The sequence below is a fragment of the Rhinoraja longicauda genome, chromosome 11, assembly GCF_053455715.1.
Source record: "Rhinoraja longicauda isolate Sanriku21f chromosome 11, sRhiLon1.1, whole genome shotgun sequence".
In the NCBI taxonomy this organism is placed as follows: Eukaryota; Metazoa; Chordata; class Chondrichthyes; order Rajiformes; family Arhynchobatidae; genus Rhinoraja; species Rhinoraja longicauda.
Window position 1 is genome coordinate 10,617,801 of NC_135963.1, and position 27,896 is coordinate 10,645,696.

Here is a 27,896-nt window from a genome sequence, read left to right on the forward strand (position 1 = left end):
ATGAATGAACAATGAGAAATTTTAAGTTACGATGATGTCTGAGAGGGAACCTGGTGTTCCTATGCCTGTCTGTCCTCATCCTTGATGATAGAGATTGCAGGTTTGCACGGTGCTTTTACAGGAGCCTAAGTTAGTAACAGCAGCAAATGTTGCACAGTGTGATATGATGGTTAGAGTGGGGAGGTCTATCCTGGATGGTGGCAACGTTACTTTCTGTGGTTGAAATTGCACTTGTCCAACCAAATGAAGGGGATTCTATCACATTCCTTGTAGCTTTATGGATGATTCCAATATTGTTTGTGTTGTGAAATGAGCCACTTGCTGCAGAATATCCTTGTCCCGTAATCATGTCACATTTTTAATGGTTAATCCACTTGACTTTCTATTCAGTGGTACCATGAACTTAGCACTTGTCTTTTATTACGGTAAAGGTCTCTTTAATCCGGCACACTCAGGACTTTGGTGCTAAACTACCACATTTTCTGGACTTTTGGATGTTATTCTGTTACTGTTCCATCACATATTTAACTTGCTTGTAATAAATGTTCGAGTGAACCCAGTAGGTTTACAGTCAACCCAACAGAACCAAGCAAGATTAAAGAGAGCATAGGAACCAGGGCTCCAGCAAACATCATCTAGTGAGCCAGATGCCAAACCCTGGATTTCTGAACTATTGTATAAATAGGATAATTAAGCACTGAATGGTCTACTAAAAGAAGCTTGTTTGAACGGTTTGCAGTTCTGTGTGAATACATGGAAATTGGGTAGTGCTAGTCAAAATGACCTTCTCTACAGACCAGTCTGTCTACCAATCTTGTTTCACAATAGAGGAATATGGTTATTGACTAATGTTTACCGTAATCAAGTAATGAGTCATCAATTATAATATTGCAGTCTTCTACCCATTTAAGATGCCAGTTAGCAATCATCCCCAAACCCTACTCCATTACAAAGCAGGAAATACTGCAGTGTAAAGATTTGCAGAGAAAATCACATGATCATTCCAAGCATGCCACAGTTATGGATCAAATTACATTCAGCAGATTCCTTTTTAAAAGGAATTTCTCAAATTCTTATTGAATTGCATATTGTCAGAAGAAGTTATCTCTTGACAAGTTTGACTTGATTGTATTTCTGTGTAATGTAACTTGATCTGATTGAATAGCATGCAACCCTAAGTGTTTCACTGTACCTCGGTACACGTAATAGTAATAATAAACCTAAAAACAAACTGGAACCAGTCAAACACATTCATGATAAATTTCTCCTTTTTATAGGTTGTTGGATCAATCTACCTTCTTAAAGGCACAAGTTAAACTAATTTTATTGTCTTTCAGCTGCTGACAAAGCAGTGAGTATGTGATCCGGCTCAGTAATAGGTTCCAGATAAAATAGCTGTGGTCATGGACTGAGGAAAGCTTGTGGTTTCCCCTGGTCCACAGCTGTTTGAGATGGTACCACCATACTCTTAAATGGAGCTATTACAACTACTTAATTGGCAATGGAGTTAGCAGCCTGGCAGGAAGAATATATACATTTTCTTGAAGATAAGAGTTGAAATTTAGTTAAAATTGCTTCTCTGGGAAGCTAATCTTAAATAAGTATAAATATGGGCTAGTATAGCAGTGGACAGGGCTTACAAACATCTGTGCCAACCAATCATATGCATACAATTATACCCATACAATTATACCCATTTATGATGGCATTATTTGTTGCAACTTTTTTCCTCTTCCTCCTCTCGATGCGAATACATTTCTGCTCTAATGCGTATTTCCATTGTGCAAAGTGGGTATAACGTGATTGAAGAGTTAGGGAACACTACTTGTATTATTGGGACTGAATGGCTATGATATGATTGCGATTAGGAACTGTAAAACCACTTAAAACCATAACGCACCATGTGTTGACACCTCATTGAAGTTGGTTATATAGCCAAAAGACCTGTGAAAAAACAACTTTAACTGCTGCGATGAAGGAGAAATTATACCAGTGGGCCTTAAAACATAAAGTTTAGACGTGAGGACTGGAGAAAAGTGTTATTCCGTGACAAAAGATAATTTTCTAAATCTGGGCCAATGTAGCCAACATATTTTGATTTCAGAGAGGTGGTGAGAAAATTCCACATCAGCCATTTCGTCAAACATCCTGAAAATATGATGTTCTGGGGTTGTTTCAGCTACCATGGTGTTGATCCACTGCACTCAGTTGTCAGAATGATTAAATCGCCACGACATATCGATGTAATGCAGAAACGATTGGAGATGGCGAAGACTTTTCCAGATGGATCAGGGATATTCCAGGAAGAGCTTGCACTGCTCTACATATCAAAAAAAATTCCAACAGATGGGGTTATGTGTCTTAGACTGGCCTGGTAACTCGCCTGACCTGAATTTGACTGAAAATTTGTAAACAGTTAACAAGGAGAGACTGAAAAGTAGGGACTGTACCACGAGACAGAAGCTTATTGAGACTGTAATTCAGCTGTGTTATCGAGATGGAAAAATCCTCAGAAAATTATAATGAATAAAAGGTAGCCCTGTGACCCTGTATATTGACTTGTTATATCCAAGTGTATGCTTGATTCCATTAATTTGCTCAAAGGTGTATGTAGCTTGGAACCTGATACGATTCCTGAGCATCTTGAGTGAGAAGATGAGAGGCTGCTTTCTAGTTGGCAGTCTTTCAGTATTAGTCTCAATGCAGCACTCTTTGAGACTGGTTAGAAAACACATATTAAAATACCAGATGAAACCTCTTGGAATCTTCATATTGGAAGTTTATAATTATGAGTTAAAGTTCAATTATACTTAAAAGAGGGTGACCTCTATTGTGTCTCAGATATTTAATTTATAGCAGCTACTAATGAAATAAGTAACCGTGTTTTATTTGAGGCCTTATGGCTTATGGCTGCAGGTTATGTGATACAGAAACTGCTCTGGGTCCATTACCAATGATACAACTGTGACCAGGTATCAATTTTTTGAAATTGTATATGCTGGTGTTGAATTTAGTTTACTGCCACAGCAATACAAACATAGTTATCCATGATAAAACAGCCAGAGCTTTGTTAAGATTGATCTGTATGTGCTTGTCTTGGATTCGACTCTTTGCCCCACCGAGACCATGCTGCTCTTTTTGCTCATCTATTCTAACCCAATTTGCTCACAATAAGACCTGGACTTTCAACGCCTTGCCTGTTTAATCAGTAGTTCCATGATTTCACCACCCTTCTGATTTCACCAGAGGGCTATGCGTTCCACCTATCAACTCTGTTTTAAAAAAAACTTCCCCCTTTAAATCATTAGATCCTTTAAACTTTCCCCTTTAAATCCCATTTAAAACTTCCTCTCGCCTTAAATTTAAGCCCTTTTTGTTTTCGATATCTTGACTATGAGAAAAAAGATTCTGATAGTCTGCCGTATATATTCCTCTCATAATCTTAAATATTACTATTAGGTCACCCCTCTGTTTCCAGGAAAATCAAGCCCAACCTTTCAAATCTCTCCCCATAACTAAAGTCCTCCAATCCAATCAAGTCCACATCACAGTGAATCTCCTCTATGGCGCAAAACTGCATCCTTTCACCAGTGTGGTGATCATACTGTACATGATATTCCAAGTATGGCCTAACAGTGTTTTGTTAAATTGCAACAGGTTCAGAAATGGCTCCTTTCCTGCAGCAATCAGTTTCTTGAATCGACCGGCACAACCCTAACCCTACTGACAAAGGAATACGAAGGGCCACCTCTTACACTGCCATGGACTTAGCCATTCCTTGGCCCTCATTCCCGGCTGATCAAGATCCCAGTACAATTCTTGTTAACCATCTTCACTGTCTATAATGCCATCTGTTTTAGTGTCATCTGCAAACTTACTAATTATTCTCTGAATAGTTGATATAGATGACAAATAGCAATGTGCCTAGCACCGATTCCTGAGGCACACCACTACTCACAGATCTCCAGTCTGAAAAACAACCTTCCTCCGCCCCTCTCTGCTTTCTACCATGTAGCCAATTCCGACAGAGATCTGCTTTGCAGACAAGAAATGGAGTAGGAGTGAATAGGTGCTTTCATGAATGGCCTGCAGTTGTTAATGGAATAGTGCAGGATTCGATGTTTGGATCCCAGCTATTTATAATACAAACCCACGATTTAAGAGTCAAGAGTGTTTAATTGTCATACGTACCAGTTAAGAGAAATTCTTACTTGTTGTAGTTTTACAAACCCATTAATTTAATAACACAGCCATGATCGCATTGAATGGCGGTGCTGGCTCGAAGGGCTGAATGGCCTACTCCTGCACCTATTGTCTATTGTCTATTGTCACACAACTGTACAATAATCGATAATACAATTGTACAAAAGTAATTTAGATCAGGGAGTTAAACGAGGGTGAAGAGGTATGACATTATGGGAACTTTTTTTTCTGGATGTTGTTCAAGACTGGAGATAGATGACTTGTGCAAATAAACCACGGCTGATAAGCTCTATATAAATGGAGTAACCTTTTTTCTGCAACCCTGAGGTGGAAGTCATAAGTGCCCGTTTGGTGCTCATTCATGCTGCAATCTCCCAGACAATATTGAGTGAATTGTCTTTTGCTGAGCTTGCAGTGATATTTCTGCTCTCCGCTGTGCAAGGTAAAGATAAGGAATGTCCCTTCAGTGTTTTTTTTTTCTGGCTGAGATCATGGCTTTACTTATGGCTGCAGGAAAATGGAGGATGTCTGGCATTACAAACCCTTTGGGAAATGTAGCATAAATAAATTAGTCAATTAAAATAAAATTAGTTGGAAGGAAGGAATATTTTTCTTGAAACCGGTTTTTAAATACTGAATGTAGCTTATAGGCAATATGTACAGTAGTTGCAACTTGGGTAGTTAGCAGAATGCAAAAGAAATTGTAGACTGTAACCACTTGATGTTACTGTTTTACTTGATGGGATACAACTTGTCAATACAGATGGACCGCGTTTAGTGTTGCACCTTTCTGCTGTAAGACCCATATGATTCACAAATTAATGGCAATGATCTTTATGAAATGGTTGCTGATCCTTAGAATAAGTTTTAAATGATTACAGCAATTGAAAATAAAAACTAAACCTAACACACATTTATGTGTATGTAACAAATAAACGACTATTGACTATTGACATTGTAATTTAAAATTAAAAATAATCTGGTAATCTGAAATAACAGAAAATGCTGTGAAAACTCAGGGGGTTAGGTTTCTCTTTTCACAGTGCAGTGATAAATCTTAAGCATTTTACTTGTGTAATATAACTTCTTCCTTGTTCCTTTTCTGTGGAATTTAAAAGTAAAAGTTTCTCGATTATGAGCCATATGTTCAATCTGGATTCAAAACCTGGATGAATTGGACCAAATCTCAGAATTTTAAGTGTTCAACGTGTTAAGACAAAGACATTAAATTCAGTCAGCTTCCACTGCAGTACCACTATTGTGACAATTTAGTTTAGTTTAGTTTTTAGTTTAGAGATACAGTGCGGAAACAGGCCCTTCGGCCAACCAAGTCCGCGCCGACCAGCGATCCCTGCACACTAACACCATCCCTTACACTAGGGACAATTTGCATTTATACCAAGCCAATTAACCTACAAACCTGTACATCCCTAGTATGTGGGAGGATGCCGGAGATCCTGGAGAAAACCCACTCGGGTCACGGGGAGAATGCACAAATTCCCTTCAGACAGCATCTGCAGTCAGGAGCTGAAACAATGATCCTTCCAGGCATAACGCATATCTCCAAATTGGAAGCCTCGATTTATCAGAAAATTAAAGCTGCTTTGTGGTAATTTTCATTTTATTGAATAACCTTGTTGACATTGTTGTTCAATTGCTCTGCAATTGAACAACAATGTCAACAAGATTATTCAATTGCTCTGCAAAATCAGTTTGTAAGATGTGCCATTTTTGTCAACTGTAGATTTTCTTATTTTAAAGCGTCATCTTATATACTGAAGTGACTTGTTCCTGGCTGCAACAAACTACTTTGCAGATGTATTGGTTATAAACATAGCAGATTTATTTTAAAAATCGCATCCAGTACAAAGAAGCAATACTTAACAAAGATAAACTCTATCTGTTCCTTGGAACTTTTGAGGCTCTTTCTCTGAGTGGTTGCGGTATGGTCTCACCTTTTGCATGCTCGCCCACTCCCACACCCTATTTTTCTCCTCTTTTTTCTTGCATGACAATAAGTCTTCCAAGCTATGCTATCCTTTTATTTAACGGTATATTTTTTGTTTTATTCATTCTTCCTTTCTCGGGCTGAGTACCGGTAACCTGGGACATCCTCTTAATCAAGCTTATGGTTTGCCACAGTTGTACCTGCTGCTTTTATAATGCCTTTATTTCATTAACGCGTTCATTAATTCATGTGTTTTTGGGTGGCATCCTCTTATTAGTACTAATTAATTTCCTGTTCTCAGCTAGACAAATTAATACTTGAGAGTAACATTAATCCAGCATATTCTTCTTTTTTCATGGTCTGCAAGTTTTAAATACAATCTCATTTCAATGATGGCTAACTCATTTTTGACGTAATTTACCATCATGTTTAGTTGCTTGGCCTCACACTGGGTCAATGGTAGAATACAGGGCAATGGTGGAGGTCTGTTGGCATGCCTGCTACCTGTGAAGTCTTCTAGGGATCAGTGCTGGGACCTCTGTTTTTTGTGAAGTATATAAAGGATTTGGACAAAAATGTATGGGAGCTATTTAATAAGTTTGCATACACCATAAAAATTGTGGAGTTGTGGATAGTGAAGACGGTGTCAAAGGATACAGCAGGATATAGGTCAGTGGAGATATGGGCAGGGAAATGACAGATGCAGTTTAATTTAGACAAATCTGAGGTGTTAATAAATAATAACTAAAATAAAATAAAATACATTTGCAATATTTTACAAATGCTTTCGGAAAAAAATCAAGTCTTTTAGCTATCATTTAAGAAAGTTTGGTCTTGGATTATGCTGTGATTGCAAAAAGTGGTGAACACTATCCAGTCCATCATGGGTGCTGACTTCCCCACCATCGAGGGGATCTACAAGAGTTGCTGCCTCAAAAAGGCAGCCAGCATCATGAGAGACCCACACTGGGCCACACTCTCATTTCACTCCTGCCATTGAGAAGAAGATATAAGAACTTGAAAACTGTAATGTCCAGGTTCAGAAACAGCTTCTTCCCTACAACCATCAGGCTGGCTAATAAACAATACAACCTCAAAATAAGCTACAAATTACATAGAATTGGGGGGCATTGTTTTGGTCTTTACACTATTATTCTTTGTGTATTTGTTGTTTTATTTATATAGACAGACATACTTAACTTGTTGTTTATTATGGGTTTTACAGAGTACTATGTTTACATATCTGTTGTACTTGCTGCTGCAAGTAAGAATTTCATTGTTCCATTTCGGAATATTTGACAATAAAACACCCTTGACTCTTAAATGATTTGATTCTTTATGTATTTTAAAGTGTTTGGTGCGAGAATAAACTGATGCTAGAATAATCCACCCTGTCATAGGAGAAAGATGGGATGTGCAAAAACACATCTGAAAAATTATTCATCCTATTTTGGTGCTTCTTTCCACACCCTGGACATCCAAAATTGCTGTTTGCCATGTATGAAAATACATATATTGCACAAGGTAATGTAACAGTGAATCTGCCGTGTTAGAAAATACATCTTGGTAAATAATTCAAGTGCAGTTGATATTGATATTGATAAGGAAATCATTTTGTGTCTAGCCAGTAGTTAATCGAAATGCATTAGTTGCACTATAATAAAATGCTGCTTAAGCACGGGTGCAATATTTCTTGGTTTTACCTGGATAGTTAGCAATTATCTTCTTTCTTCTGACTGAGTAAGATTTAAGCAACGGTTCACATGGATCCCTATTTTTTTTTGTTGCAGATGTTGGGAGAAAGGGATCTTTTCTCAGTGATCCAACTCAGTCTAGGTTTTGGGTGAATTATTGGAAAGGTTGCTTGGATTAGTGAAGAATGGGGCTCAGTATTATTTACTTTAATATTCATGGCATTTAAAAAAAAAAAATTCGCCCAGCGATCCCCGCACATTAACACTATCCTATTACTGGTTATTGGTACCATTATTGGTATTTTAGACTGGATGTAGGGGTTCATTTAAGAAATTTGCAGAGGTAATTTGGCCAAATAGATGACGATGAGAAGGAAAGTCAAAGATGGCAGGAAGATATCAACGGGCTGGTCAGATAAGAAGAAAGTAGCAGGCTGAATTCGTTTTGGAGAAAAGTGTAGTTTGTCATCATCAAATGTACCACCTCATGAGAATATACCATCGAGGCAGGAAGTATAGAATAACACAAATGTACACAGCTCTCTGACACTAACAAGTTAAAATGGCACAGCAAATTATTTCCTTTATTAACAAATTATAAGGAAGTTTTATTAGAACTGTATTAATCATCTATTAAGTCGCAGCTAAAGTTGAATTCTGGTCATCACATAAAGGATCAGTGGTGATGCAGAGGAGATGTACGAGGATATTGCTGCAACTGTAGAATTTTATCCATGAGGTCAAATCAGATAGTATGGAGTTGAGAGGAGATATAACTGTTAGATGAAATTGAGCCCTGTTTAAAGGATGTCATGTTTTTCAGCAGAGTGGTCACAACTTGGGGAATTGGTTTTAAGGTAATTGGTAAGAGCATTAGAGAGAATTGAGGTGAAAGCTTTCACTCAAATGATAGTGACGGTTGTCCAGAAATGGAGATGGAACAGAAATCCTCATTGGGTGTAAAGAGTACTTGAAAATACATTTTAGAAGTGATCATATTCAAGTGCTCTATTTCTGAACTGCGAATCAGGACATTTTAATTTGCGTCATCTTTTAACGTTTTATGGAATCCGAGATACTACTTAGTACAACTTATCAAAAGTGGTAGCATTTGCACAAATTCTTTGAAGCAGAATAAGGCCCTGGCAATCGCTGACAAACAATGTCACCATGGGTTAGTTGCAAAATAACCTTTTCCCTGGGAGGCTCCACTACAAGCTGCTGTAAGAATCCATCTCGGAAGCATTCTACAAATTCCCTTACTTGGGGTCTGGGTCAGTACGGACTTGGTGGGTGAAAGGGCCTGTTTCCACGCTGTATCTCTAAACTAAATAAAACTAAAGAAGGGCAATGGAATGATGTCACCCATCCCGTCAGCCTTGGATGCATTTGTACCTACGGCCATCATCGTAGGCATCCGATTGGCCTTCCTGAGAGTGAACCCGTGGAAAGTGACTTGCCTGGGTGGAGTTCCCGACTGTGTCCACAGTATCTACGTGGACCAGCTGGCAGAGGTAGTCCCGGACATCTTTAATCCCTCTCCACTCTGAGGTTCCAACATGCTTTAGTCGGACTAACATCATGCGAGTGCCAAATAAAAACATATGTGCCTTAATGGCTACCATCCAGTGGCTGTGGCATCCACCATTTTGAGGTGCTTTGAGGGACTGGTCATGATGTGCATCTGCTGCAGCTTCCCAGACATCCCAGCGACGATTTACTGAAATTTGCCTACCGTCGCAACAGGTCCACTGCAGGTCATCCCCTTGATTCTACACTCATTTCTGGAACTTCTGGATTACGTCATCTATGTCAGATCCCGAAGGCTCATCAAAGGCAAGGAAATTTGGCACGTCTCATATGAACATCTCAATTTCTGCAGTTGCGCTGCAGAAAGCATCCTATCAGGATGCATCATACCTCGGCTTGGCAACTGATCCACTAAGACTGCAAGAAATTGCAAAGAATTGTAGGTATAGCCCCGTACTTTGCACGAATCAGCTTCCCATTCCATTGACTCTCCATTTACTCCTCATGCACTTTGAGAAAGTAGTCAACATAATCAAGGACCACCCACACTCCAGTCATTCCCTCTTCCATTGGGCAGAAGATACAAAAGCTTGAAATCAGCACCAAATTCAAGAACAGCTTCTTCCTCCTTATTATCAGACTTGTGAATGGATTTCTCATAAGCTGAGGGTGGATTCCCAAGCTTCCAATCTGCCTCTTTGTGACCCTTGCACCATTTTATCTGCTTCTTGTCTGTAGCTGTAGCACTATATTCTGCACTGTTTCCTTTCTCTTCACTATTTGTTGTACTGAGGAATGGGTTGATTGCAATTGCGCATGGATGATGCATGTGGATAGCATGCAAAATAACATTTTTCCACTGTATCTTGGTGCACTTGCCTATAACAAGCCAATCTCAGAAGCAGGATTTGGCTTTATATGCTTTGGCACCTGCTATGCTATTTAACGACGTGGCTGTGCATGTGCTCAACGTCTAACATTCTCACTCTGACCCCAAATTCTCTGCTTCCCTTTTCCAAAATCAATCAATCTTGGTCTTGATTATACTCGACGACTGAGTATCGACAGCTTCTAAACCTTTACGTTAAGAAATTGCTCCCTGTCTCAGTGGAAAATGACTAACCTCCTCCTGAATCTAATTAGCCTATAACTATGAACATTGTGAACTACTAGTATATGTTCCAAGGGTGTGGGTGAATTGTTAAAATAGCATTAAAAATGTGGTGTGATCCTCTCCTAACTGCTACAAAAATATTGATTGTACTAGAAAGCACATCATGTTTTAGTTTTAGAGATACAACATGGAAATAGATCCTACGGCCCACCAACCACCTGTACACTAGTTCTATTCTATACACTAGGGATAATTTACAATTTACAGGAGCCAATTAACCTACAAACTTGCACATCATTGGAGTGTGGAAAGAATCTGGAGCACCCGGAGAAAACCCATGTGGTCGCAGGAAGAATGTACAGACTCTGTACAGACAGTACTCGAGTCAGAATCGAAGCCCGGTCTCTAGCGCTGTAAAGCAGCAATTCTACTGGTGTGCCGCCAATTTCTTGACACCATTTTACCTTCTGTCTATAGAAACATAGAAAATAGGTGCAGGAGTAGGCCATTCGGCCCTTCGAGCCTGCACCGCCATTCAATATGATCATGGCTGATCATCCAGCTCAGTAACCTGTACCTGCCTTCTCTCCAAACCCCCTGATCCCTTTAGCCACAAGGGCCACATCTAACTCCCTCTTAAATATAGCCAATGAACTGGCCTCAACTACCTTCTGTGACAGAGAATTCCACAGACTCGCCACTCTCTGAGTGGAGAAATGTTTTCTCATCTTGGTCTTAAAAGACTTCCCCCTTATCCTTAAGCTGTGACCCCTGGTTCTGGACTTCCCCAACATCGGGAACAATCCTCCCGCATCTAGCCTCTCTAACCCCTTAAGAATTTTATATGTTTCAATAAGATCCCCCCTCAGTCTTCTAAATTCCAGCGAGTATAAGCCTAGTCTATCCAGTCTTTCTTCATATGAAAGTCCTGCCATCCCAGGGATCAATCTGGTGAACCTTCTCTGTACTCCCTCTAAGGCTAGAATGTCTTTCCTCAGATTATCTGCTTTATCTTGCTATTTCATTATTTTTCCATGTTTTGAAAGCTGACAAGTATGAGTTCTTTAGAAATAAATAATGGTTCCTGTCAACTTTGGCATTGGTTAATAGTGAAATTTATTTTTTGCATTTAATGAAATGAATGTTTGCCTGAATGTCCAAAAATTTAAAATAATGAATAGTTATAAAATGTAAATATTTGACTTTGAAAAAGTTTTTTCTTTTAATATTGTCACAAGGATCTGTAGATGCTGATTTACCAGGAAAAAAAACAAATCAGGAAGTGCTGGAGTAACTCAGCATTTCAGGCAGTATCTTTGGAGAATATGTACAGTGCCCTCCATAATGTTTGGGACAAAGACCCACCATATATTTATTTGCTCTGTACTCCACAATTTGAGATTTGTAATAGAAAAATAATCACATGTGGTTAAAGTGCACATTGTCAGATTTTATTAAAGGCCATTTTTATACATTTTGGTGTCACCATGTAGAAATTACAGCTGTGTTTATACATAGTCCCCCCATTTCAGGGCACCATAATGTTTGGGACACATGGCTTCACAGGCGTTTGTAATTGCTCAGGTGTGTTTAATTGCCTCCTTAATGCAGGTATAAGAGAGCTCTCAGCACCTAGTCTTTCCTCCAGTCTTTCCATCACCTTTGGAAACTATTATTGCTGTTTATCAACATGAGGGCCAAAGGTGTGTCAATGAAAGTCAAAGAAGCCATTATGAGACTGGGAAACAAGAATAAAACTGTTAGGGACATCAGCCAAACCTTGGGCTTACCAAAATCAAATGCTTGGAACATCATTAAGAAGAAAGGGAGCACTGGTGAGCTTACTAATCACAAAGGGACTGGCAGGCCAAGGAAGACCTCCACAGCTGATGACAGAAGAATTCTCTCTATAATAAAGAAAAATCCCCAAACACCTGTCCAACAGATCAGAAACACTCTTCAGGAGTCGGGTGTGGATTTGTCAATGACCACTGTCCGCAGAAGACTTCATGAACAGAAATACAGACACTACACTGCAAGATGCAACCCACTGGTTAGCCGCAAAAATAGGATGGCCAGATTACAGTTTGCCAAGAAGTACTTAAAAGAGCAACCACAGTTCTGGAAAAAGGTCTTGTGGACAGATGAGACGAAGATTAACTTATATCAGAGTGATGGCAAGAGCAAAGTATGGAGGAGAGAAGGAACTTCCCAAAATCCAAAATTAACTGTCACCTCATCTGTGAAACACGGTGGTGGGGGTGTTATGGCCTGGGCATGTATGGCTGTTGAAGGTACTGGCTCACTTATTTTCATTGATGATACAACTACTGATGGTAGTAGCATAATGAATTCTGAAGTGTATCGACACATCGTATCTGTTCAAGTTCAAACAAATGCCTCAAAACTCATTGGCCAGCGGTTCATTCTACAGCAAGACAATGATCCCAAACATACTGCTAAAACAACAAAGGAGTTTTTCAAAGTTAAAAAATGGTCAATTCTTGAGTGGCCAAGTCAATCACCTGATCTGAACCCAATTGAGCACGCCTATTATATGCTGAAGAGAAAATTGAATGGGACTAGCCCCCAAAACAAGCATAAGCTAAAGATGGCAGCAATACAGGGCTGGCAGACCATTTCCAGAGAAGGCACCCAGCAGCTGGTGATGTCCATGAATCGCAGACTTCGAGCAGTCATTGCATGCAAAGGATATGCAACAAAATACTAAACATGACTACTTTCATTCACATGACATTGCTGTGTCCCAAACGTTATGGTGCCCTGAAATAGGGGGACCATGTATAAACACTGCTGTAATTTCTACATGGTGAAACCAAAATGTATAAAAATTGCCTTTATTAAAACCTGACAATGTGCACTTGAACCACATATGATTCTTTTCTATTGCAAATCTCAAATTGGGGAGCACCAAGGCAAATAAATAAATGGCGGGTCTTAGTCCCAAACATTATGGAGGGCACTGTAGAGGCAACAGGGACGTGTAACGGTCTGAAGAAGGGTCCTGTCCCAAAACGTCACCTAACCATGTCCCCCAGAGATGCTGCCTGACCCACTGAGTTGCTCCGGCACTTTATTTCTTTTTCTTTTATGTTATTGTGAGAGCCAGTTTAGTGTTTATGCTCGAAGGAAATAATTAAAAACGTGTTTTAGTATAAACTGATTCATGACCAAGAATATACTTTTGATCTATTTCTGTCATTGTAAATCTATTTGCAACACTGGGAAATGGTTCAGTGATAGAGGACTTGAAAGGAATCCTGTTATATCATTTCACTTGAATATGCTTAGAGTGCCAGCAGACCTGTTCCAAATTTCTGCAGAAACTTTGTGTTGGCAGTAGACCAAGGGAGCAAAGCGGAATCAAATGGACAACAGTGTTATTGTTCTGCTGCTTTCATATTTTCTGTCCGTGGGCTTCTGGCCAAGTACATCTTAGGGCAAAGGTTATATGTTAGTTCCTTGAATTTGAAACTCTTCCAATCGATGTAATTTTAGTAATGAGGAAAATAAGTGGAAATTAGTTTTTTGCATCTCTTTAGGTCCAGAGACAACTGTAGGGTCACACAGTTCATCAGCCTATTGAGGCTATGCTATCAAGCACCCATTTACACCAATCTAATTCTCCCCCCCCCCCCCCTCCATTCCCATTCCCATTCCCATTCCCATTAACTGTCCCCTTGATTTTAATACTCAAGGCATTACTGGCAATTTATATTGGCCAATTAACATACCAACCCGTATGGCTTTGGAATATGGGAGGAAACCCACGCAGTCACAGGGAGTACCTGCCAACTCCAGTCAGCCAGCACAGGAGGTCAGGATTACAACTAGATGACAGGGGCTATGAGGCAGCAGCTCTACGATCTGTGCCACAAAGCTGCACATTGGTACAATTGTACTATTAATTCTTCTGTCCTCTCATTTGGGTTATAGTGTTTCTGTCCAAATAAACAAACTAAATATTTGTCATTCAGGCATAAATGGGCATCTTTCAGAATCACTTTGCCCCTGAAGATTGTTTAGGTTAGACATAATTCAAACACATTTTGAACTAGCATCGTCTAATTACTGAACCAATTGTGGCACAGTTCGATTAGTCTTTTTTTTTCAGATATGGCTATGTTGCCCAAACCTAGTTGTCTTTGCCCGTCTACAGACGTTCTAGTAAAGATATTCATACAGTACTGTTGTGCAGGAAACTCCCCAATTTGAGCCAAAGTAAAGAAATAGTATTGGACTTCCATGTCAGGATGTTTGTGACATGGATAAGGACTCGATTCTGGAAGATGTTGTTGGAGCAATCTAGTGTTGTAGGGTCATAGAGTGATACAGTGTGGTAATAGGCCCTTCGACCCAACTTGCCCACACCAGCCAACATGTTCCAGCAACACTAGTCCCACCTACCCGTGTTTGGCCTGTATCCCACCAAACCTGTCCTATCCGTGTACCTGTCCAACTGTTTCTTCTATGTTGGGATAGTCCCTGCCTCAACTACCTCCTCTGGCAGTTTAGTCCATACCCCCACCACTCTTTGTGTGAAAAAGGTACCCCTCAGTTTCTTATTAAATCTTTCCCCCTTCACCTTAAACCTATGTCCTCTTGTCCTTGATTCGCCTACTCTGGGCAAGAGACTTTGTTCATTTACCCAATCTATTCCTCTCATGATTTTGTACACCTCTATAAGATCACCCCTCATCCTCCTGCACTCCAAGGATTAGAGTCCCAGTCTACTCAGTCTCTCCCTATAGCTCAGACCCTCTAGTCCTGGCAACATCCTCGTAAATTTTCTCTGTACTCTTTCCAGCTTGACAACATCTTTCCTATAACATGGTGGCCACAACTGAACACAATACTCTAATACGGCCTCACGAACATCTTATACAACTGCAACATGACTTCCCAATTTCTATAATACTCTGACTGATGGAGGCCAATGTGCCAAATGCCTTTTTGACCACTCTATCTACATACAACTCCGCCTTCAAGGAACCATGCACCTGCACTCCTCGATCCCTCTGCTCTACAACACTCCCCACAGCCCTACCATTCACTGGGTAGGTCTTGCCTATGATAGACATCCCAAAATGCAATACCTCACATTTCTCTGTATTAAATTCCATCAACCATTCCTCAGCCCACCTGGCAATTTTTCACAACCGTCTACACAATCTGCAAAACCACCCACTTTTGTATCATCTGCAAACTTGCTAATCTTCCCATGTATGTTCTCATCTAAATCATTGATATAGATGACAAACAATAATGGGTCCAGCACTGAACCCTCCAGTCCGAGAAGCAACCTTCCACCACCATCCTCTGCTTCCAAGAAGCCAATTTTCTATCCTCTAGTGCAAGAGGAAACGAATGTTTAAATTAGCAGAAAGGGTGCCGAGCAGATTGAATGCTGTTAAAGCTGTCGTCATCTATGCAAGCTTAGGATGTTCCATCATGGTCTTGTCTGGGGCATTTTTGATAGTAGGGAGGATTTGGAATGCAAGAAGGCGAGGTATTGGTCACAGGATGCCCAACATATGACCTGTTGTTCTAGCCCATGTGGCTGGTCTTATTTAGTTTCTATAAATGCTTCTAGGGAACATATTGAACAGTACACTGTTACTGTCCATTGCGCATTAGAAAAATCCTCAAAATAAACTGAAGTAATTAGCAATGTAATAGGATTACGTCTCTATTGATATAACTATATTCCTTAGCATTAGTCTGCTACAGAAAACAACATTTGAATAACAGTCAGTCGGACCCACTTTTACTTAAAGATTTGCGATGATAGCTTGGCTGGTGAATTACCTTATCGTGCCACTACCAGTTAATAAGTCACCATAAGAATGTTTGTATTTAATTTCCTCCCCCTCAAATCTGTGGTACATTTTTTGGCCAGTAGGAAGGTGAGTCAGTAGAAAACGTTAGTCATATTTTAAAGCAAAAAAGGAGTGGCCACCAAATAACCAATGTTTTTTTGTGTTCCTGTGTGTGTTTTCAATGCTTGACTTTGCAGGTTCCATCTATTTGTCTCGCTGAGTTACTCCAGCATTTTGTGTCTATCTGGGACCACGTGGGTTTCCTTTCACATACCAAAGACATTTAAGTTTGTTGGTTAATCAGCCATGGTAAAATAGCTTCCAGTCTGCAAGTGAGTAATATAATCTGTAAGGGTGGGGTAGCAGCATGCAATAGTTGATGGAAACTTGGGGAGAATAAAATATGGGACTAATGTAAGGCTAATCTGAAGAAGGGTCTCGACCCAAAACATCACCCATTCCTTCTCTCCAGAGATGCTGCCTTTCCTGTTGAGTTACTCCAGCTTTTTGTGTCTATCTTTAATTTAAATGGATGTTTGATGACCGGCGAGGACTCTGGGCCGAAGGCATATTTCCACGCCATGGAGCTATGGACTTGCTCCCCAAGATTTCTCTGCACATTAGTGCTCCTAAGGAACCTGTCATTTACTTCATAAATCTGACCAGATTTTGACTTTCGAAAGTACATTACCTCAAAACTTGTCTGGATTCAATTCCAACTGAAATCGCTCTACCCTTATTATCCAGTTGTTCTGTAACCCACAACATTCCAAGCCAACCATCCTTGCCATCTGCGACTCCACCAATTCTCATATCATCCAAGTTCTTCCGAATCAGACTGCCTCCATTCTCAACCAAGTAATTTCAATAAAGGTCTCAGAACCACTCACTGTGTTACACCATTTGTGTACCAGAACTTTCTGGACTTCCAGTCAGAGAAACACTGATCAGCTACTACACTCTGCCTCCTATCACCACGCCTATTTTGGATTTGGTTTGGCAACACACCTTGGATCTCTTGTGCCGTAAACTTCCAGACCAAGCTATCATGCAGGACATTGTCAAAAGCCTTATTAAAGTTCATGTAAACCACATCTACTGCTTAGTATCCACCAATTTTGTTAGGTACCTCCTCAAAAAAATCAAATGAGATTTGTGAAACATGATTTCCCCTGGGAAAAAAAAACATGCTGACTCCGAATCAGTTCACAACTTTCCTGGTGATCAAAAATCCTGTCCCTCAATCTTCTCTAACAGTTTTGCTTGCCACGGTGTAAGGCTCATCGGCATCTTAATTCCAGGCTTATTCACATAATTCTTTGATCAAGGGGACAATTTTGGCTATCCTCCTGCCTTCTGGCATTTCACATGTGACTAATGAAGATATTTGCAGACCACATGCAATATCTTGCCTTGCTTCCCTTAGCTTTCTAAGTTGAATCCTGTCAGGCCCTGGGGATTTACCTGCCCTAACATGCATCAGTATTTTCTAACATTTCTTGACATAGTCGTGCTCCAGAATTTCAACGTACCCCTCTCTTCCAATGAATTACCAGTGAGAAGTACTCATTTAGGATTACATTCATATCCCGGGCACCACTTGTAGATTTCCCCTTTACCCCCTTAGGGGACCTACTCTTTGTTTAGTTACCTTGTTACTTCTACTTAAGGTATAAAAGGTTTTAAAATTCTCCTTAATCCTACTTGCTAAAGTAATTTCATGGCCCTTTTTTGCTCTTTTAACTTATTCAATTTTCTTCTATATCCCCTTTAAACCTCAAAGGACGTTTGATACCAATTTCCTATGCTTCCTCCTGTTCTTTGATCTAACCTCCAATATCCTTTGGTTCTCTAAATTTTGCCATCTTGCCTCTTATCTTTTACAGGGACATGCTGACTTTGAACTTAGAATCTCGCTTTTAGACTTATCAGATGTTGTTTTTCCCCTCCAACAGCTGTTCCCAATCTATTTTCACCAGATCCCGCGTATATTATTGAAATCTACCTCCTCCCCTGCTCTATTTACGGACCAAGTTTTGCTTTTTTTCCACCACTATTTGAAATATATCGAACTTTGTTCACTGTTCTCAAAAGGTTGTTCCACAGACATTACTGAGGCTGTTTTCTATGAATGTGATCCCCTTTTTAAAATGTCACTCAAGTTGAATGTAATTTACTGTGGAAACATTTGTCATGTTCTATCAAATTCTTCAGAGGTATTAAGTATCATAGCTCTGACTTCATGTAGGTCACCGTAACATTACTCCATTTTTATATTTGTTTCCTGTGGTCCTGTGTGAGGTGGTCAATGTGGCCCCCTGCTGGTTGCCAAAGCATGGGTCGAAATTCCTTTAGCTGGTCTCTTGAAATTAAGTAAATAACGTGAAAAAGGAAAAGCAAAATATTTGGAGGCATAAAGTGTGTTAATGCCATATCCTACACATCGAAATGTGTTTTAATATTTTAATATGCCGTAATATTTTACATTGCCAATGTTGCCTGTGTGGTAACACCATGACCTCGATCTGAATGTCATGATCCTCAAATGTGCGAATGAGCTCTATGTGCTCTCTGTGCTATTGGAGTACTGTACTATTGAAAGCGCTTGATGAAATGTTAAACGAATAATCTGCATCTGGATTGAATTTACAAGATCCTTTAAAAAACAGAAAATGCCACAAATATTCAGTAGTAACTGAGCAGTCATCAATCTGTAATATTAACGCTGTTTCTTTCTCCTGTCTGACTTTTTTCCAGCATTTTCTATTTTTATTTTGTATTTCCAGCGTCCCCATATTTTTGGCACTTGAGGAAGAATAAGAAGCCATACAATATCCTGGATAATATTTATCTTTCAACGGTTACTTTTGCGTCAATCGTTCATGCCTAATTATTTACTTCATTGTGTGAAAGTTGATTGTCACTTTTCCCTCAATTGCCACACATCACAATAGTAATTTTGAAAAGAATTATTACTTCCTTTGAGTTTTTCTGGGAATTCTGAGGCTAACAGATGTTATATAAATACAGGATCTTTCTTTGAGTAAAAATGGTTCAGCAGTATTTCATACTTAATATACAAGCTGTTTCCTAATGTGAAATATACCACTCACTATCCTTTGTAGTTGAGCTATTCCAGTCATCAATATTTTCCTGATTTTCAGGTTTGCTGCTGTGTCAGGACTTTATAAAAAATTTAAAGTTGTAATTATTTGAAGAATTAAAATAAATCTCTTCCTATTATCATATTGCTTTAATGGTGTGATAACAATAAGAAGATGATTTCATGAGCTAAATATGTTGAGTAACATTAAGTTCTTCTAAAGGCGTTATTACATTGTAAATTGTTCTTCAATTTCTAATCATTTTATCTGTTCCAAAGTCCAGTTAAGTTGCATTTTGACACAAGGAGGAAGTAATTAAATGCTTTACTTCCTATTCCATGTCATGATAATTTTTATTTTTTGCAATTGCTGATGATGCCTTTTAATGTCCCAACACACTTCATGGAAAAGTTAATAAACAATATTTGACATTCAACCACGTAAGGAGTTTGGTAGATTGGTATTCAGTGAAGTCGTTGTCAAGAAATGCATTAAAGGATTAAGAGGTCTAATGAGCTTGAGACATAGCTGCCCAAGATGGAACAATTGAGTTTGCCAATGATCAAGGAGCAGGAAATTGCAGAGGTTCCCAAGATTGGGAGAGGCTAATTTTTGGAGGGATTGCAACACAATTTTTTTACATTGTTGTCTGTTTAAATCGAGTTATAGAATTGCACAACAGGGAAACAGGCCCTTCGGCTTAACTTGTCCATTCCGACCAAGATGCCCCATCTAAGCGTATCCCGTTTGCCTGTGTTTGGTCCATATCCCTCAACCTCTCCTATCCATGCAACTGTTCAAAGTCTTTTAAAATATTCTTATAGTACCTGCCTCAACTATTTCCTCTGGCAACTCATTCCATATACCCAACCACCCTCTGAGTGAAAAGGTTGCCAGTCAGGCTCCCATTAAATTTTCCTTTTTCACCTCAAACCTATACTCGTTCTTGATTCCAATACCCTGGAAAAAAAAGATTCTGTGCATTTACCCCATCTATTCCCCTTTTAATTTTATACGCCTCAGTAAGATCACCCCTCGGCCTCCTCCAAGCTAAGCAATATAGTCTTGGCCTGCTCAACCCTTCCCTGTAGCTCAGGCCCTCGAGTCCTGGCAAAATCTTGTAAATCTTCTCGGTACACTTTCCAGCTTAAAGGCATATTTCCTAGTAGGGTGAACAAAACAGAACACAATTCTTCAAGTCTGGCCTCACCTGCGTCTTGTACAACTGGTACCCTGCTCTGGAAGGTTAGATCTGTGGAATCCAGGAAGAGCTAGCTAACTGGAGGCATGTTGGTTTCATGGTGGGAAGCAGGGGGTGATGGTGGAAGGAATTTTTTTTCCCTGGAGGCCTGTGGCTAGTGGTGTACTTCATAGGTCGCTGCTGGGGTCATTAATACTTGTCATCAATGATATGGATGGAATGTACAAGGCATGATTAGTAACTTTGCTGATGACCATGAAGATGGTCCTGGGGAGTATCGTGGAGCAGAGGAATCTAAGAGTACGAGTACGTGGTTCTCTGAACGTGGCATAACAGGTAGATAGGTTGGTGAAAAAGACTTTTGGCATACAGTCAGGGAACAGAGTACAGAAGATGGGACGTAATATTACAGTTGTACAAGACGTTGGTGAGGCCGTACTTGGTGTATTATGTTTTGGTTACTCTGCTATAGGAAAGTTGCCATTAAGCTGGAACGAGTACAGAGAAGATTTACAAGGATTCAAGGCCTAAGGTTGGGCAGGCTAGGAATTTATTCCTTAGAGCATTAGAGACTGAGAACTGAAAGGTTGAGAGGGAATAATGGGCAAATCAGACTGGGTTAAATGAGCATCTTGTTTAAAGTGGACGAGTTGGGCCAAAGGGCCTTTATCCGCGCTATATCACATTTTGACTCCAAGTTGCTTGTTTTTTTACCAAAGTAACAAATAGAATATTTAGGATTATGGACAAAGCATAATTTCAATTAAAATTGAAATGCTTTGATTTCAAAACTGATCATTGATTATTTATGAGAGAATAGACATCAAAGTAAAATTAATTTTGAGACTAGAAAGTCTGCTTTGCAATAATAATTATAACATAGTATGGCAATAAAAGCTCACTGCAAAGGAAAGCAACAGCAGGATATTTGCAGGTTACTTCATGGCAAGAATAGATATGTACCCAAAACCTTATTTTCCTTTGACATTAATATAAGTAACACATTGAGTCCAATTTTTGATAGAAATTTAATATCAGCAGAACTGTATCTTTTCTATTCCTGCCCATCTCTCTATTACTGGGATAGACCAAAAGTAGGTTATTATTTTTTTTTGTTACATTCGGAAGAGAATGTTTCAAATTAGTTTTTTGGCTCTTATTAATTCAAATACATGAAAGGAAATTCATTGGTTCTTTTCACATTTTTATATCCTGAGCATTCAAAGTCTAATTGTTTGGTTTGATTTGCTATACTAAAGTTCATGTTTGAAACTGTCTAATGTTTTTCTTGTTTTTCTTTCAGGATCAATTTGACAATATAGAGAAACACACACAATGGGGAATTGACTTCTTTGAAAAATATACTAAGTTTGTTAAAGAGCGACTTGACATAGAGCAAAGCTATGCAAAACAATTAAGGTAAGATGATCAATTTATATTGTCGGAACTATGCTGTTGCAGAAACAGGATTGGGAGAGGGGGAGGACTGGCTGATCAACACTCCAGGTGTAGATGTTTCAGACATGGCTGAGGGATGTAAAAGAGGTGCATTGCTGATTATGGAGAATGCCAAGGCTGCACTTGCAGATGATATCTTGGGGGACTCATCCAGCGAAACTATACGGGTAGGACTCAAAAATAGGAAAGCTGCAAACATGAAGATAGGATTGCAACTTACATTCTGAAAGTATTCAGACCCCTTCACTTTTTTCCACATTTGTTACTTTACAGCCTTACTTTAAAATGGATTAAAAAAAGTTTTATCATCAATCTGCACACAATACCCCAGAATGAAGAAGCGAAAACAGGTGTTTAAATTTTTTTGCAAAGTAATTAAAAAAGAAATAACTGAAATATCACATTTACATCAGTATTCAGACCCTTTGCTATGACACTCAAAATTGAGCTTAGGTTAATCCTGTTTCCATTGATTATCCTTGAGATGTTTCTACAACTTGACTGGAGTCCACCAGTGGTAAATTAAATTGATTGGACATGATTTGGAAAGGCACACACCTGTCAATAAAGGTCCCGCAGTTAACAGTGCATGTCAGAACAAAAACCAAGCCATGAAGACGAAGGAATTGTCTGTAGACCTCCGAGACAGGATTGTGTCGAGACACATATCTGGGGAAGGGTATAAAACAATGTCTGCAGCACTGCAGGTCCCGAAGAGCACAGTGGCCTCCGTCATTCTTAAATGGAAGAACTTTGGAACCACCAGGACTCTTCATAGAGATGGCTGCCCGGCCAAACTGAGCAATCGGGGGAGAAGGGCCTTGGTCAGTGAGTAGACCAAGAACCCGATGGTCACTCTGGCAGAGCTCCAGAGTTCCTCTGTGAAGATGGAAGAACCTTCCAGAAGGGCAACCATATCTGCAGCACTCCACCAATCAGGCCTTTATGGTAGAGTGGCCAGACGGAAGCCACTCCTCAGTAAAAGGCACATGACAGCCCGCTTGGAGTTTGCCAAAAGGCACCTAAATGATTCTCAGATCATGAGAAACCATATTCTCGGGTCTGATGAAACCAAGATTGAACTCTTTGGCCTGAATGCCAAGCGTCACGTCTGGAGAAAACCAGGCACCGCTCATCACCTGGCCATTACCATATCTACAGTGAAGCATAGTGGTGGCAGCATCATGCTATGGGAATGTTTTTCAGCGCCAGGAACTGGGAGACTAGTCGGGATCAAGGGAGGATGAATGGAGCAAAGTACAGAGAGATCCTTGATGAAAACCTGCTGGACATCAGACTGGAGCGGAGGTTCACCTTCCAACAGGACAACGACCCTAAGCACACAGCCAAGACAACGCAGGAGTGGCTTCGTGACAAGTCTGTGAATGTTCTTGAGTGGCCCAGCCAGAGCCTGGACTTGACATCGATCGAACATCTCTGGAGGGACCTGAAAATAGCGGTGCATCGACACTCCCCATCCAACCTGACAGAGTTTGAGAGGATCTGCAGCGAAGAATGGGAGAAATTACCCAATACGGGTGTGCCAAGCTTGTAGCGTCATACCCAAGAAGACTCGAGGCTGTAATTGCTGCCAAAGGTGCCTCAGCAAAGTACTGAGTAAAGGGTCTGAATACTTATGTAAATGTGATATTTCAGTTATTTCTTTTTAATTTTCGCTTTATTATTATGGGTTATTGTTTGTAGATTGATGATTACAAAAAAGAATTTAACCCATTTTAAAATAAGGCTGTAATGTAACTAAATGTGGAAAAAGTGAAGGGGTCTGAATATTTTCTGAATGCACTGTAGGTCTCCCAATAGCCAGCAGGACATTGAGACATAGAAAATAGGTGCAGGAGTAGGCCAGTCAGCCCTTCCAGCCAGCTCCGCCATTCAATATGATCATGGCTGATCATCCAAAATCAGTACCCCTATCCTGTTTTTTCCCCATATCCCTTGATTCCATTAGCCCAAAGTGCTAAATCTAACTCTTTCTTGAAAACATCCAGTGAATTGGCCGCCACTGCCTTCTGTGGCAGAGAATTCCAGATTCACAACTCTCTGGGTGAAAAGGTTTTTTCTCATCTCAGTCCTAAATGGCCTACCCCTTAAAGGGGTAGCCTGCGCCTGGTCTTGCCGATGTAGAGAAGTTGATGAGTAGAGAAGTTCCAGATGGCAACTTCTCTACATCGGCGAGACCAAGTCAGGCTCGGCGATCGTTTCGCTGAACTCCTCCACTCAGTCCATCTCAACCAACCTGATCTCCCGGTGGCTCAGCACGTCAACTCCCCCTCCCATTCCCAATCTGACCTTTCTGTCCTGGGCCTCCTCCATTGTCAGAGTGAGGCCCAGCGCAAATTTAAGGAACAGCACTTCATATTTCGCTTGGGCAGTTTACACCCCAGCGGTTTGAACATTGACTTCTCCCACTTCAGGTAGTCCCTGCTTCCCCTCTCTATCCCCTCCCCCTTCCCAGATCTCCTACTAGTCTTCCTGTCTTCGACTACATCCTATCTTTGTCCCGCCCCCTCTCCTGACAACAGTCTGAAGAAGGGTCTCAATCTCAAACGTCACCCATTCCTTCTCTCCTGAGATGCTGCCTGACCCGCTGAGTTACTCCAGCATTTTGTGTCTACCTTCGATTTAAACCAGCATCTGCAGTTTTTTTTCCCATACCATATACCTGTTGTGTTGGCATTTGCAGGGAGTTATGGACTTTTGCTCTAAGATCCTCCTCTGTACATCAATGATGTTATTGGTCTTGCCATTAATTGTATATTTTCCCATTACATTCAGCCTTCCATAGTTCAACGCCTCGCAGATACAATTACTACATTTACTACATTTAAGAGGTATTTAGGCAAGGTATGGGCAGGCATGGAATAGTAGGATACAGACCATGTGCAGGTAGATGGAATTAGTTAGATTGGTATAATGATTGGCACAGCCGTGGTGGGTTGTAGTGCCTATTCCAGTTGTATGATCTGTGCATATTCTATTCATCGCTGTGAAGCCAAAATGTTTCAAAGGTAACTTTCATCGCATTTTAGTATTAATATTTTGTTATCTCCATATTTTTGGAAGATTTAATGTTTGCATTTGAGAGCTTGGTTAGATAATTTCCATGTAGAATTACAAACACTAAAAAAAAAATACCCCCTAGGAAGGACCCTGTATTGAAGAATGCCTGCGTGTTTATTAAAGATTAACTTAGATATTGATTCTGGTGTTCTAAGTAATCTCATGTAATTGATTCTTTGTGGCTGCAATGAATTTAGAGTCATTTTGAGATATTACTGACCAGGTTGTTCACAAATACAATTATAAATTGCGTGTAAAAAAAGAGTAAAATTGCAGTTGAGATTTTTGAATGAATTGATACTTTTCATTTGTTCTTTTGGTTGTCATTCTACCATTGTAAACATTGAAGAGTCTCTTTCTCAAAGAATGGCAGAAGTGAAAAATATGAATATTTTTAAGACAATTTGCTAAATATTTCATAGGCAAGAGGTAAAAGGTTGCCATGGGTAGGTAGGAACGAGGAGTTGAGGTTACAATCAGAGCACCAATGATCTTGTTAAATCATGGAGCAGACTTGAAAAGATGAGTGGCCCTCTGTTTGCATTTGATCAGACAATGCCTGTAGACAATCAGCTTTACCTGAAAAGATACTTGCAACATTCGAACTAGGGTTGACAGAATACAGGATGAATCAGTTGCCAGTTCCATCAACGGCTTACTTTTTGATGACAATTACCACAGAAAGTCATCTTGAGTTGCTTCACAGAGGCTTGGGCTGAAAGTGGAGAGTATGGGGAAAAATTGAGATGTGACATTAATAACAAAGTTCATATTGGAAGCAAAGCAGTGGCATGGTTTCTGGAGGGAATTCCAAAGTATAAAATCTAGCTGGTCTTCAATTGTTCAGTATAGGATATAGGCGTTTGTGCAGAGACTTGGCGTCAGAGTAGGAGTTTGGAAGAATGGTGTGCCAATGGAGGAAAAAATAGGGAGGTGGAGTCTATGTGAGGATTGAAATATCACAATGTGTATTTTCAATGAGATATTGGGGTCAGATAGTCAGTTTAATTCATCAGCATGTGGTGATATTGGGTGGAATGATGCGGAATAGTGCAATGGACTCCAGGATTGGAAGCCATAGTCGTTTTGGAGATGAGATTTGAAGATTAATTTTTAATTTCTGGTTTATATAGACTGAAGTGTGACATATTGTAGTGGTGAAGTTCTTTGTGATGGAGAAAAATAATTTATGGAACAACAGATGGGACTTCAGCCAGAGCCACTGGCTACTCCGCTATCATAATGACTTAATATTTAATGCCATACTGTTAATCATTGTAGCCCAGAAAGTGAACAATTTAAGAAGTCCTTTGGGTTGACTCATCGCCTGTAGCTTTTTTAAAACAAAATCGCTTTTCAGATGTTTGGATTTCTTTTACTTTTCCTTTGCCAACTTTTCTTTTAACCAATCATTTTCCCCTCTCATTTCTTTAATTTTTCCACCTGTCATTTTTGTTTCTCCTTCAGTCCATAAATCTCAATAGTTAAGGGAGTACACCGTGCCGCCCTAATTGGCCCCATTATAGACTCAATGTTCTTTCAGTATTCCCAACAAATTATACCGCAGATGTTTTTTGATTTGAAGAATGAACAAAATGGTCGGACTTCTATATGTACTACACAATATGTACTACGGTGCCAGAGCTAATCTTTATAAAATTATGACCGTATTTGTCTCGATGAGTGCCTGAAATTTGCTGCGCACTTAGAAGATGAATGATGCATTCCTTTCCATTTGCCATTGAAATGTTGCATAAACCTTATATCCATTTCTTGATATTGGAGGAGATTCTTAAATATCCACACACTTTTTTGCTTTTATTCATTCCCTGCTCCAAAATCCTGTGCTTAATTGGTAGATTAATGTACAAGCCTAATGTAATGTGGCGCGTCGATAGAGGCCCGAAATAAAGGCAAGGAGCCAGGTATTTCGGGGACTTTATGTTTTATTATACCTCGGTTATCAGACGGGTCGAGTCTGCCGGAATGGCTTCGCGCCCAAAACCTTGTCCTTATATACATGGTACCGGACCGCCTCCCTGGACTGGTCCATTCCCGTGCCGAGGGGTCGGTAGAAGTATGGCCCGACCCTTGGGAGCCGCCACAGGACCCCCCCCCCCAGAACCGGAGGCACGAAACGCACTGGTGGTCGCACAACCCGATGGACCGCGTACGGTAATCGGTCGACAGAGGGGCCGGCGGAGGCACAGTTGGAGGGACAGGTGGTGGGTCCCGGAAGGGTGGGCGACCTCGTGGCCGAGGCTGGGCAACCCGCACCGGTTGGTCGATGTCTAAGTGGGCCGGCTTCAGGCGGTCAATTGACACGGCCTCCGGCCGGCCCTCCATGTCCAAGACAAAGGTTGTCTGTCCGTACTCCAGCACCCAGTACGGGCCCTCATACGGCCTCTGGAGTGTCGTCCGGTGGGCGTCACGGCACAGGAACACAAAGGCGCAGTCCCGGAGGGCCGATGGCACGTAAGGGCGGAATGTCCCATGGCGGGACGTCGGCACGGGTGCGAGCTTGCCAACTCGCTCTCGGAGACGCTGTAGGGTGGATGAGGGCGGTTCCTCTCGCCCCGGCAACGAGGGCACGAACTCCCCGGGCACCGTGAGCGGGGACCCGTATACGAGCTCAGCTGAGGATGAAGCCAGGTCTTCCTTGGGCGCAGTCCGGATGCCCAGCAAGACCCATGGTAGCTCGTCCATCCAGTCGGGGCCAGAGA

At 40.5% G+C, this 27,896-nt stretch overlaps 1 protein-coding gene across 4 annotated transcripts in view; it reads left to right on the forward strand.

Annotated features, from left to right (window-relative positions):
• Positions 1-27,896, forward strand: part of fnbp1l (formin binding protein 1-like) — a 98,125-nt gene that overhangs the window by 25,898 nt on the left and 44,331 nt on the right. For all 4 annotated transcript variants that reach the window (XM_078408246.1, XM_078408247.1, XM_078408249.1 and 1 more), the window contains exon 2: positions 21,938-22,053. In XM_078408246.1, the coding sequence (XP_078264372.1) occupies positions 21,938-22,053 (116 nt within the window). The remainder of the gene's footprint in view (positions 1-21,937; positions 22,054-27,896) is intronic.